Source organism: Chlorocebus sabaeus, chromosome 25, assembly GCF_047675955.1.
Source record: "Chlorocebus sabaeus isolate Y175 chromosome 25, mChlSab1.0.hap1, whole genome shotgun sequence".
In the NCBI taxonomy this organism is placed as follows: Eukaryota; Metazoa; Chordata; class Mammalia; order Primates; family Cercopithecidae; genus Chlorocebus; species Chlorocebus sabaeus.
The window spans coordinates 85,436,347-85,449,596 of record NC_132928.1 but is presented as its reverse complement, the minus strand read 5'-3'; the positions used below and the strand labels follow the sequence as shown (position 1 = coordinate 85,449,596).

The following is a 13,250-nucleotide window of genomic DNA, read 5'->3' as shown; positions in this document are numbered from 1 at the left end:
GGCTGCCTGTGCGTGAGCGGTCTTGAAAGCAGAGATCAGCATGAATCGGGGAGCCAGATGCAAGCGTGAGCAGGTGATGGGGGGTGGTTCTATCAATACAGCCCCCAGCTGCTCACAAAGCCCTTCTGCTTGCTTTATGTCACCACCCACCTGCCTCCTACCACTACCTCCCAAAATGGGAAAGCCTAAAAAGGTGGACAATTCCCTGTCAATGTGGATGTAGACAGAAATCGAACATTCTGACGGTGATGGGAGCTGTGGCAGGCTTCACTCTACCTGGAACACAACTGTCATTCATGAGGTGTTCTTCTCACATACTTAATGTCTCTATCGTCCCCAAGTCTTGGCAGTTGAAGCAGGTATTTCTCCCCATTTCACAGATGCAGAAGTTCAGGGAGATTAAATGGCTCTAGTTGAGGCCACTGAGTAGGAAGGAGAGCAAAGACACAGAGACTGCTGCTGGGGCGCTTTGTTCTGATCCCTCCACATCCCAGCGTCTCCACAGAGGTAAGGAGAATCAAACAGGCTATCACCTGGGGAAGGAAGAGTGGATGCAAGACAGAGGAAAGCGATCAGTTCCTCTTCTCAGGTATTATTCATTCCGATTTTCTCAATTTGTCACAGGTGCCAGAAAATGCCGCAACATGAAAAGTGACAACCAGAGCTGCTCAGGGGACCCCCCTAAAGCCTTTATCCTTCTGGGTGTGTCTGACAGGCCATGGCTGGAACTCCCTCTCTTTGTGGTCCTCCTGCTGTCCTACGTGCTGGCCATGTTGGGGAACGTCGCCATCATCCTGGCATCCCAGCTGGATCCTCAACTCCACAGCCCCATGTACACCTTCCTCAGCCACCTGTCCTTCCTGGACCTCTGCTACACCACCACTACGGTCCCTCAGATGCTGGTCAACATGGGCAGTTCCCAGAAGACCATCAGCTACGGAGGCTGCACTGTGCAGTATGCAGTCTTCCACTGGCTGGGATGCACGGAGTGCATCCTCCTGGCCGCCATGGCCCTGGACCGCTACGTGGCCATCTGCGAGCCCCTGCACTACGCTGTTCTCATGCACCGTGCTCTCTGTCAGCAGCTCGTGGCTCTGGCCTGGCTCAGTGGCTTCGGCAACTCCTTCGTGCAGGTGGTCCTGACTGTGCAATTGCCGTTCTGTGGGCGGCAGGTGCTAAACAACTTTTTCTGCGAGGTGCCGGCCATGATCAAGCTGTCGTGTGCCGACACAGCTGTGAATGATGCCACGCTGGCTGTGCTGGTGGCCTTCTTCGTGTTGGTGCCCCTGGCTCTCATCCTTCTCTCCTATGGCTTTATTGCCCGCGCAGTGCTCAGGATCCAATCCTCCAAGGGACGACACAAGGCCTTTGGGACGTGTTCCTCCCACCTGATGGTCGTCTCCCTCTTCTACCTACCTGCCATTTACATGTATCTTCAGCCCCCTTCCAGCTACTCCCAAGAGCAGGGCAAATTTATTTCTCTCTTCTATTCCATAATCACCCCCACTCTCAATCCCTTCATCTACACCCTGAGAAATAAAGATGTGAAGGGGGCTCTGAGGAGACTCCTGGCCAGGATCTGGAGGCTCTGTGGACGATGAGGACGTGAGATGTAGCATCTCCATCAATTAAAGAGCACTGCACAAGTCTATTGTGCACTCAGAGCATCTTTCACTTAAGGAGTTAATACCCAGAGAGCTCAAAAACTCTGTCTTCAAACATCTCACTTCCTGTCATAATACCCCAAATCCCATAGCGACAAAGTTCATTTTAAAAGTGTAATTCTAAGAGGCCATATGTTTTTTTTTTTTTTTTTTGAGGTGGAGTCTTGCTCTGTCGCCCAGGCTGGAGTGCAGTGGCACTATCTCGGCTCACTGCAAGCTCTACCTCCTGGGTTCACGCCATTCTCCTGCCTCAGCCTCCCGAGTAGCTGGGACTACAGGTGCCTGCCACCACGCCCGGCTAATTTTTTTGTATTTTTAGTAGAGATGGGGTTTCACCGTGTTAGCCAGGATGGTCTCGATCTCCTGACCTCGTGATCCACCCATCTCGGCCTCCCAAAGTGCTGGGATTACAGGCTTGAGCCACCGCGCCCGGCCAGAGGCCATATGTTTTTAAGCATTGTTTAAATAGACCTCAATAAGTATGTGTGGAATTATTTAACTTCCAATTTCCTGATTCTTTTCTCTTTTCCTCTTCCTGTATTTCTTTTATTCTCTCCCCATTTGTGTCTTTTCTATTACTCCTAAGTATACACAAGATGAAGCTGAAATACAATCTTATTTTACTTATAATGAATATGTGTTTTTCTCCATATACTTAAATCTCCACAAATTTTACATGACTTTTTCAAACAATTCCAGGAATTAAGTAGATTGCTATCTCTTTCCTGTGATTTTGGATTTTTTTTTTTCTCTGTAGTTTACATTTTCTTCTATAGAAAGTTTTTCCATGAAACGTAAACTAGTACAAAAACTAGTAGAACCACTATGGAAAACAGTGTGAAGATTCCTTAAAGAACTAAAAGTAGATCTACCATCTGATCCAGCAATGCCACTACTGGGCACCTACCCAGAGGAAAATAAGTCATTATACGAAAAAGTTACTTGCTCATGCGTGTTTATAGCAGCACAATTTGCAATTGGAAAAATACGGAACCAGCCCAAATGCCCATCAGTCAACTAGTGAATAAAGAAAATGTGAGATAGGCCGGGCGCAGTGGCTCATGCCTATAATCCCAGCACTTTGGGAGGCCAAGGCGGGTGAATCACGAGGTCAGGAGTTCAAGACCAGCCTGACCAAGATGGTGAAACCCCGTCTGTACTAAAAATACAAAAATTAGTTGGGCATGGTGGCACACGCCTGTAATCCCAGCTACTCAGGAGGCTGAGGCAGAGAACTGCTTGAACCCAGAAGGCGGAGGTTGCAGTGAGCTGAGGTCGTGCCACTGCACTCCCAACTGGGCGACAGAGTGAGACTCCATCTCAAAAAAAAAAAAGAAAAAGAAAAAGAAAATGCGAGATATATACCATGGAAAAACACTATTCAGTCATAAAAAGGAATGAAATAATGGCATTTTCAGCAACCTGGCCAGTTTTAAAGTCCTAATGCCCAAAAGTTATCTTTCTCTCTTTCAAGCTCAGCTATTTGTTTCTGATTACATTATTTATACAGGGTATCAAAGTGTTTGTAGCAGGAAGGCAGTTGGTAATAGTTCACCAACATGCAGAAACCCAATCTCCAGTTGGTGCTGCTCAGAAATGCTAACAAGACAGTTTGCAATAGAATGTACATCTCATACTGTTTCCCTTATAGAAACAGTCTTAAGGGTATTTTTTAAATGTCAGCTCATCTAAAAGGCATGTTTAATAATGTGATTGTTTTACATTCTTATACGAACTCCTATGTTGACAGTTTATAGCAAAGTGTGGCTACTTTGATGGCTAATTGTATAGAGGAAGTAGTATTTCCATCCTGAGCAATTCCATGCGGTTTAAGAGTTGTCCATGTGTTGAGAAGCAATTAGTAAGTATTTCCTTAAAACTTAATGCTCTGTGAAGTATGATAGATGAACTATTTCTCGGATGGGATAAATCCAAAATAAGCTGTTATCAACTGAAAGCAAGATGCATCTTCTGCATAATACTTCTAGTTAGGAGTGCAGGCTCTGATACTCTCAAATCTTTCACTCCATGATTTTCAATTCTATCCTAGCAAAGATGAAATTCCACTCATTACAGTTAGAGTGAGGTAGTTTTTTAAAAATTATCTACAATAGAACCATTTGCCAAAGTGACTTTTAAAATGCACCAAGCAATTTAATTTACCTTTAGAGCTTTAGAGAAATAATTTTAAAAATTTCTAGGTACTCTTTTTTAAAATTAAGAAAAGGAAACAATTTAATTAAATAAATACAAAAAAAGTTTTACATATTCCTGAATTTTCAACTAGCTACACAAAGCATGGATTATTCTTATTAGAAAACAACAGTATTACAAAAATTTTAAATAAATAAATAGCTGCCATAAAATTTCAACATAATATATAGTCAACTAGTTCTGTGTTATGGTCAGTTAACAGAAAGATAGCAGGAATGATGATATGAGCAAAAGTAAACAGAACAAAGAAGAAAAAAAAGATAGGAAAAAGAAAGTTAGACAGTGAGACGAGAAAAATAAAGACAAAGAAAGTGCTTTATTGAACGAGCTAATTACATGAGGTCACCAAGAGGAACATCCTCTAACTGAGGCGCTGTGATGAGAACAACATCCGCTGCTGTCATTGCCCTGGTGTCTCCCTCACCCGGGCGCAAAGGAGACGCCCCAGCTCTCCACACGAAGGCCCGGTGGGCGCGCTCTCCTCTCCCACACTGCCCCGGAGGGATCACCGAGCTGCGCTCTTGGCCTGCATGGGTCGCAGCTCGCTCCACCTGAGGACCCCCGGCTGGAGGGCCCGGAGACCGCCGGCGTCTGGCAGCGCTGCTCCACCCCTACCACGAAGGCTCAAAGATGATGGTCAGCCCCGGCTTTTCTTCTTGAAGTGTTTCTAACGCACTTTTTGTCTCATAATTGAAATACATTTCAGACAACCTGTAAAAGCAAATAGAAAGCCTGGGTTGCACACTTCAGATAACTCTCTCAGCGTCGTTAACCTTAAAAGTGTCTTCTCTCCATTTCCCTAAACTCCACACACTTCTAAAATGTTTAAAAAAAAAAAAAAAAAAAAAAGGGACCACAACTCCCAGCGTGCTCCGCGTGCTCGCCGCTGTCGCCGCCGCCGAGACCAAGATGGCCGCGAGACTCCGCGGCTTCCTCAAGAATGCCTGGGCCGAGGAGCCAGCGCTCGTCGTGTCCTTCGTCGTCGGGAGCCTCGCTGTAATTCTGCCCCCGTTCAGCCCCTGCACCAAGTACTCCATCACCATCAACGAGGCCACGCCCCACAACTACCCAGTGCCCGTCCGCGATGATGGGAACAGCCTGGCGTGCCCAGCCACCCCCAGACCCCCAGGGCCTCAGCCTGGAGTGGCTGAAGAAACTGTGAGCACCCCCAATGACAGAGGAGGCCCCTCCCACAGCTCCCAATAAAAATGTGGGGAAAAAAAAAAAGCTCTAAGTGCCCGATGTGGTCCTGTTATATTTTTAACTATCTAGTTGGGAACTTTTTAAGCATACATAAAAGTATAGAAAATAGTATAATGAACCCCATCTCCATTACCCAAGTTCGACTATTAAACAGGTCATGTCAACTTGTTTCTTCTATTGCCCACCCACTCCTCCCACCCATGGATTATTTTAAATATTGCATTTAATGCATCTGTCAATAATTCACTTTGTGACACTAAAATATAATTACAATATCACTATCACACCAAAACTGTTTAACAATAATTTCTTAGTATCACTGTATGTCCAGTCAGCATTTACACTTCCTTAACTGTCTTGTAAATTTTTTTACCTTATGTTCATTTAGTCATGAACCCAACAAATTCTACACATTGCATTTGCCCAGGATGCCTCTCACATTTTCTTCGATGTAAGTTCTTCCTCCTCTTTAATAAAGTTTCCCTTGCAACTTAACTAGTAAATCCGCCCATTTGTCCTGCACCATTTCTAACCATCTCAATGTGGTGGTGTTATATACTGAATGCTTGTCTTCCTTAAAATTTCCCATGATGAAGCCCAAACCCCTAATGTGATGGTACTTAAAGGTGAGGCCCTTGGGAGGTAGGTAGAGTTAGATGAAGTTGTGAGGGTGGGGCCCTCAGGAAGGGGTGAGTGCCCTTACAGGAGAGATACCAGAGAGTTTGTTCTTTCTCCCCTGTCTTCTCTCCCTTGCCTCCCCTCACTCCATGCAATCACATAGCAAGAAGGTAGCCATCTGCAAGTCAGGAAGAGTACTCTCACCAGCAACCAAATTCATCAGAGACTTGATTTTGGACTTTCCAGCCTCCAGTATTGTGACAAAATAAATCTCCGTGTTTGAGTCACACAGTCTAGAACAGCTTGTTATCGCAGCCTGAGAAAACAGGTTGATTGCATTCATGGATTCTTCAATCTATTTTGAGGCTGTCCCTCAGCCTGGGTCCTGAATGTCCCTCAGGGCTAGGTCAGTGACTCTACATGTAGCAGTGTCCCCAGCTTTGACCTGACCAATCCTTCTTTTCTTTCCCCATCTCTCTTAGCTCTGGGAATGTTGGCTTGTCCTGCAGCAAACGTGCTCCATTACGCCAGCACAAGGATGCAAGGCTGATTCAAACTTGTATTTATTCAAACCTGCATTCCAACAGGTTCTCAGCCTTGAGATCATTAATATGGACAGAAGTCCCTGCACTAAAGGAATTTATATTTTGGGAGCAAAGATAGATAATAAACAAACAAGAAAACGACATAGTACATAAGATGTGCTTCACTGCAGAGGAGAATGAGAAGAAGAAAGCGCTTGCTTCTATTTTCAGTAGAAGAGTCAAAGACAGCCTCGCAGAGAGGAAGACCTTTAAGAGAGAATTTAGGAATGTACAGAGAATAATGCATGTGGATACTGAAGGGGAGACAGTTCTAGGCAGGAAGAAAAGCAAGTGCAAAAATCCAGAGATGACAGTGTTCTTGCAAAACAGCAAGGAGACCACTGTACTGGGGTAGAATAAGCAAGGGTTGGGAGAAGCGGAATCTTCGGAAGCAGGAGAGGCTGGATTATGTGGGGCATGGAATACACCATGAGTTTGTTGCTCTGATTATGAAAGTGATAAGTCACCAGACGATGTTGGCAAGAGTGGTATGATCTGAGTTACATTTTAGCTGAATCCCTTGTCTGCTAAAATCAGAATAACAGATGCAGGGTGGCCTGTCAGAATGCCACCATGACAATCCAGACACCAGGTGATGGTGGCTTGAGCCAGGGAAGAAGCCACGAAGCTGGCCAGAAGTGGTCAGGGAGTGGCCAAGCTGGGAAGGCAGAGCTCACAGGATATGCTGACACATTGGACGTGGTTATAAGAAAAAAGAGACAGTGACGACAGAACCAGAAATGTTTTGGCCTGAACAACTTGGAAGAAGTGACCATTGACTGAGATGGGGAAGAATCAGGTTTCAGGTAGAAAAGAATAGCATGGGTGTGGATCTGGATGTGACGTTTGAGAGGTTTATTAAACCTCCAAGAAGAAAGATCAGACAAGCACGCAGACACAGAATTTACAGACATGTAATCTGGAGGCCACAGCACATATATCATGAATCCAGAAGACCAGGTAATTTAAATGAGGGAGAAAGTATAGGGAAGAAAAATTAGCCCAGCAACTGAGCTCTGAGGATTCAACATATAAGGGTCAGGATGATGAAGAAAAGACCAGAAAGGAGACTGAGTAGAAAGAGCTGATGAAATAGGAGAAAACCCAGGGGAACATGTTGGCCTTAAAGCCAAGCAGTGAAAACGTCTTCAGGGAAAAGTGCGATCATCACAGCTGGCAGAACCGTGGGACTCGCCAGGAAGCTCTTACTAGAGAGGAGACGACTACCTCAGTGGTATCACAGAGGTGGGTCGGCAATGTCCTGACACACTGTTGAATTTCATGTAATTTCCAATCTTGCTGTTCCTGGAGTACTCTTCTCCCATTTAGAAATCCTCAGAAACAAAACAACAAGATCTCCACTATGTAAAGACCCTTCCAATTCGGATGAACCATAGACGAGTTTTACAAAGTACGGTTCCTTGTGTAGAACAGAATCCTCCTTGGCCATGACTGCATTAGGACTTGTGTTTCTTTAGGGAATATGGATGAAATCCAGCTTAACTTTGGTTGTTCTAATGGTCTCAATGAAGCGGAATGTGTAGTTTAAGCCCCATATTCTCTATTTTTAAAAATCCACACAGCTGACCCAGGCCCAACCTAATCCTGAGTGGCTGCAAATGAAGCCAGAGCCATCCTGGATTTTGATAACCGTCAACATTTCCTGAGAACTCAGAGTCCCGCCACGGGCATCTCTGCAAAGCGCACTCACCCCAGGTTCTGCAGGAGGCAGCTCTGCTGTTTCAGCACTTCACAGAACATCATGACCCCCAGGTCGCCCAGGTCATTGTTGCCTAGGCTCAGCTTTTGCAGGCTCTGGCTGGAGGTCAGAAGTGTGGAAAGATCCCAGCAGCAGTGTGACGTAAGGTTGCAGTTGTCTAATCTGCAAAAGGGGGTGATTTAAAGAAAACGTCCCCTTAACCATCCCCCCGGCTCCCCAAGATCTTAGCATCTTAGTCTGTCTTCTTTCAGGTACAAAAAAAAAAAGAGCACAGGACTAACTAGCTTGAAGCAGCCTTGTATGCCAGTCATGATTCTTCTCTCTCCTTTTCAGATAAGAGCATCTCTTTCAAATCCACTGCATTGCACAGATCAAATTAGTAACAGTGGTTTGTTCACCGATTTACCAAATTCTGTGCCCTTCCCTACATTTCCATTAAATATAAGTGTCATACTGCCCCCTTGTTTTGTGGCACAGAAAACTGATGGAAAGGACTCAAGTTCCTACCTTTATATCATCTAGAAGGACTCCTCCCAGTCCCATGATCCTGTAACAAGGCAAACTCTAAGAAGACACCTCACTTCTAAGATACAGATTATCTTGTGGCCACTCTGCCTAAACTTCCCTCCAACCTTGGCCACCATGTGTTCTCATTGCTGTAATAAGCGGAAGGACTTACTCCAACACCTGAAGCTTGCAGTCGGGGTGCAAGAGTCCCTCACAGAGAAGCTTGATCCCCTTGTCTCCGAGAGTGTTGCCTCGCAGGTAAAGGTGCGTGAGATTCTGATTAGTGCTGAGTACCGAGGACAAAGCTGAACAACAGACTGATGTAAGGCCAGAATTCACCAACCTGTAGAAGGACGGGGAGAAGAGTCCTCAGTGCCCAGCTCTTCCCCAACACTGTGCAGCTCCTTCGACTCCGTGCCCTGTCCTCTCTCAGCAGCTGCAGCCTTTAGCTCAGAGAGTAGAAGCCAGCATCTCGGATATGATCTGGGGAGAGCATGGCCTGCTGTCTGTGGCTGCCACAGGAGACACAAATGATGCCTCAGCAGACGTATCACTCCGACAGAAAGAGAGCCAAGGCAAACTGAGCCAGTTACCCCATACTGCTTCTCACACAGCTTTCCTCCAGCCAGGAGTGCTCCTCAGCACCACTCCTTCCAGAAAGACATCCCAGTGGTTATCCTCGACTAATAATGCCTGTAACACTGCAGACACCTGTTTTTTGGTTTGTTTTGTTTTTTGTTTTGTTTTGAAGAGAGACAGGAAAAAAAAGTCCTCCTCATGGGAAGTCGGTGCAGATTTAAACATCAAAGACAACAGGTGAACGTCCATTGTGACCTTCTAAGCTGTAGCTAGGGCTGTGACAGGAACACTATGGGGCCCTTAGCAACTGCCACCTCCCGCCTTCCTGCTACCCCAAATGCCCCTTTCAATTCTTTCTCACTGCAGCCCTCAACCACACTGGAGAAGTAGGAGGATCATTTGAGTCCAGGAAGTCGAGGCTGCAGTGAGCCATGATTGCGCTGCCACACTCTAGCCTGGGCGACAGAGTGAGACCCTGCCTAAATAAATAAATAAGGCCAGGTGCAGGGCTCATGCCTGTAATCCCAGCACTTTGGGAGGCCCAGCACTTTGGGAGGGTGGATCACGAGGTCAGGAGTTCAAGACCAGCCTGGCCAACATGGTGAAACCCCGTCTCTACTAAAAATACAAAAATTAGTCAGGGTGGTGGTGGGCACCTGTAATCCCAGCTACTCGGGGAGGCTGAGGCAGGAGAATTGCTTGAACCCGGGAAGCAGAGGTTGCAGTGAGCCGAGATTGCCACTGCACATCAGCCTGGGTGACAGAGCGAGACTCTGTCTCAAAAACAAATAAATAAAAGAAAAAGACAGGCTCTTGCTCTGTCACCCAGGCCGAGTGCACAGCTCACTGCAGTCTTAAACTCCTGGGCTCAGACAATCCACCCACCTTGGCCTCCCAAAGTGCTGGGATTACAGGTGTGAACCACTGTGCCTGACCCAGAGACCAGTCTTATTTGATTATTATATCAACCTGGCAAGGAAGAAGTGCAGCTAAAACTATTACATACATTTTACAGATTAGAAATCAAAGGCTTATAAAGATTACATGTTTCTCTCAAGGCCACAGAGCAGGTGTGTGGTGGGGAGGGATCCAGACCCGGACTTTCCACGTTTTAGTCTCATCGTCTCCCCACTGCCCTTTCTGTCCACCTCTCTCTTCCTTCTGCACAGCAAAGGGCCTCTTAGAGCATAAAACCCCAGAAATTGTTAATCTCAATGGAATTAAGAGTTTTGATGTACTATTCTTGAGTCAAATTAAGCCCATTCTGTCACCCAGGAAGAGCATAAGAGCTCTAAATCACTAGTGGGTAATTCCTAGGAGCATAGATGCTCAGAGGGTAGCCTACGGTACACAGAAAGCCTCATACTCCAGCCCTTCCACAAAGCCAGGAGTAGCCTCCTTCCTGCCAGAGTCCTTGGTAATGGCATGTTTTTAAACTCTTTGGTGTCTAAGAGGCAGGAAAAATAGAAATACAGAAAAAGTTTATTCAGACAGTAAAGTGTGAGCAGATGACCAGCAGGAAAAAGCGATTATCCACCCACTGATTTCTGTCTTCCCAATTAAGGAAGAATCAAATTGAAAAGACACAGTAAGCAAGACTAATAGGGAAATGAAACCCAAGAGAGACAGACAAAAACAAAGCAAGTTTTGAGTGGTTTCTACTAAGCTCTCATCCCCAGGTAAGAATTCTATTAGAGGGTTGTTGTTAATGAACATGCAGAAGGGATTTGTAGGATTCCTGGCAAAGGCCAGGGACATTCCAGTAGAATGGGAATGGTCTTCAAAGAGAAAAAGAGAAAATATTTTTAAAGTTATGTAGTTAAAGTTATGCAGGCTTTACCACTATTTCCAAAAAGGAGTAGAATGGATTATTCAACAGATGTTTGGGGAGCACTACACAGTAGTAGTAGTAATAGAAGTGGCAACAGACAGTGTAGTTCTGTTAAGAACATGTCATACCCAGATTGTGAAAATGCTGGTAACTATTAAGCAATGGTTACACTAAACACATAATAAAGTGTTTAGAGAATCAAACAACCATGTCCCACCAACCAATCCTTGGATTAGAGGAATGTGATCGACATAACATCTTGATTTGAACAAATCCACCTAACTGAACTCTACATTTACCAAGCTAGATATCTTGCCATGTACTGTATTAAGTTAATTTGTTGGGGATTTTTATTTATTAACTATCTGCTTATGTCACAAAAATGTCTCATAATGAAAACTGAATCCCAGTGCTTAGGGAGGTCAAGGTGGGAAGACCACTTGAGGCCAGGAGTTTGAGATGAGCCTGGGCAACATAGCAAGATCCTGCCTCTACAAAACAATTTTTAAACATTTTAAACATTACCCAGGCATGGTGGTACACACCTGTAGTCTTAGCTACTCAGAAGGCTGAGGCAGGAAGATTGCCTGAGCCCAGGAGTTCAAGGCTACAGTGAGCTATGATCCAACCACTGCACTCTAGCCTGAGCCACAGAGAAAAAACCCTGTCTTAAAAAAAGAAAGGAAAGAAAGAAAGAGAGAGAAAGAGAGAGAGAGGGAGGGAGGGAGGGAGGGAGGGAGGGAAGAAGGAAGGAAGGAAGGAAAGGAAAGGAGAGGAGAGGAGAGGAGAGGAAGGAAGGAAGGAAGGAAGGAAGGAAGGAAGGAAGGAAGGAAGGAAACTGAGGAAGAAGATTGAGTATGTGTGACCTTAAGCAATATTGAGACAGGCAGCACACACAGTATTTATTGTGTGCTTGACATGGATGATGACTTTAAATAGGGTTATCTCATTGAATGATCACAACCTCAAGATTGGAAAGTTATTTTTATCCCTACTTTTAAATGGACAAAATGAGGATCACAGCAATTAAAAAATAAGTAGGAGCTTCTTAGATGGATGGTAGAAAGTGGGAAAGTGGGGGTAACCCTCCAGGCAAAATGAAAAGAGTATGCAAGGATAAGGAAGATTAAAAGAACCACCAAGGTGTTTCAAAACTAATTTATAGCTAGGCACAGTGATGTCCACCTATAGTCCCAGCTACTTGGGTGGCTAAGATGGGAGGATTGCTTGAACCCAGGAGTTCAGATGAGATCGGGCGCCCTGGGTGGTATGGCAGTAGGCGAACCCAGGAGTTCAAATTCAGCCTGAGCAACATAGCAAGTCCGCATCTCTAAAACAGCAAAACAAAACTTATTCAACATGACTCAAAATTGAGTGCAAGGTGTGGTAGGAGAGAGGGCAGTATCAGGGACAGCCTTCTGTGCCAAGCTAAGATGTCACTCTGACAACAGAGAAGAACTTTTGAGGGTTTTTGAACAAAGGGTCAATATTTTCAAATTTGCATTTTAAAAAAAAGTTCCCTCTGGTGTAACGATGAGTGGTAGAGGGAACTGAAAGCAGAGCTTTAGGACTGTCCTCCATGTACTCACTTGGCAGCCTCCTGGAAAGCCCCACCATTCAATGAGGCGGGAGGAAGAGGGCAGGAGCAGGTCAGAGAACGGGGGTGGAAGGTGGGGTATGATAATTAAACCAATGTTGCAAACGCTCAGCATGTGTGACCTTGAGCAATACTGAGACAGGCAGCACACAATATGCAGCCAGACATGAGGACCTAAAGTTCAAGAAAAAAAAAATGTGGCTATACCTAACACATAGGCTATACCTAACACACAGCCACATGTATGGCTACACCTAACACATAAAATGCATAAAAGTTTTGACTTATTAATGCCACTTGTAGATATCTATCTCAAAAGCAAATACACATGCATAAAACTATATATAAAAATGTGATTTTTGCAGTTGTTTGTAATAGTGGAAAAGAACAGTTATCCCAAAATGCCTTATTTGATGAAATAAATTACGGTAAAGGACACTATGGGATATTATGCCCCAATCAATAGATCTACACAAATCAGCGTGGAAATTTATCCATGATAAATGAAAAAAAGGATATCACAGAAAAATATTTATATCATGGTTCCAGTTTCAATAGATAGGGTGTTATGGATTGAACTGTTTCCTCCAAGACTTTATATGTGGAAGTCCTAGGCCCCAGTACTTCAGATCGTGACGTTATTTGGATATTGGTTACTGAAAACGTAATTAGTTAAGATGAGGTCGTTACTAATCTAACATGACTTGTGTTCTTTCACAGGGAAACGTGGGAC

At 44.8% G+C, this 13,250-nt stretch overlaps 2 protein-coding genes and 1 pseudogene across 3 annotated transcripts in view; 2 read left to right on the top strand and 1 right to left on the bottom strand.

Annotated features, from left to right (window-relative positions):
- Positions 1-555: 555 nt before the first annotated feature.
- On the top strand, positions 556-1,801 carry OR2B11 (olfactory receptor family 2 subfamily B member 11). Its single transcript, XM_007990061.3, has one exon. The coding sequence runs from the start codon at positions 645-647 to the stop codon at positions 1,599-1,601; it is 957 nt and encodes a 318-aa protein (XP_007988252.2). The 5' UTR covers positions 556-644; the 3' UTR covers positions 1,602-1,801.
- A 2,376-nt stretch (positions 1,802-4,177) lies between these two features.
- Positions 4,178-13,250, bottom strand: part of NLRP3 (NLR family pyrin domain containing 3) — a 31,838-nt gene continuing 22,765 nt past the window's right edge. For both annotated transcript variants that reach the window (XM_007990053.3, XM_007990055.3), the window contains exons 9-11: positions 8,683-8,853; positions 7,995-8,165; positions 4,178-4,589 (exon numbers count right to left, since the gene is read on the bottom strand). In XM_007990053.3, the coding sequence (XP_007988244.3) occupies positions 4,490-4,589; positions 7,995-8,165; positions 8,683-8,853 (442 nt within the window). In that variant the 3' untranslated portion in view covers positions 4,178-4,489. The remainder of the gene's footprint in view (positions 4,590-7,994; positions 8,166-8,682; positions 8,854-13,250) is intronic.
- Positions 4,581-5,055, top strand: LOC140710304 (NADH dehydrogenase [ubiquinone] 1 alpha subcomplex subunit 3 pseudogene; annotated as a pseudogene).

Excerpts from the sequence above, each read along its gene's own strand:
- OR2B11 (XM_007990061.3), top strand. The coding sequence starts at position 645 with ATGAAAAGTGACAACCAGAGCTGCTCAGGGGACCCCCCTAAAGCCTTT.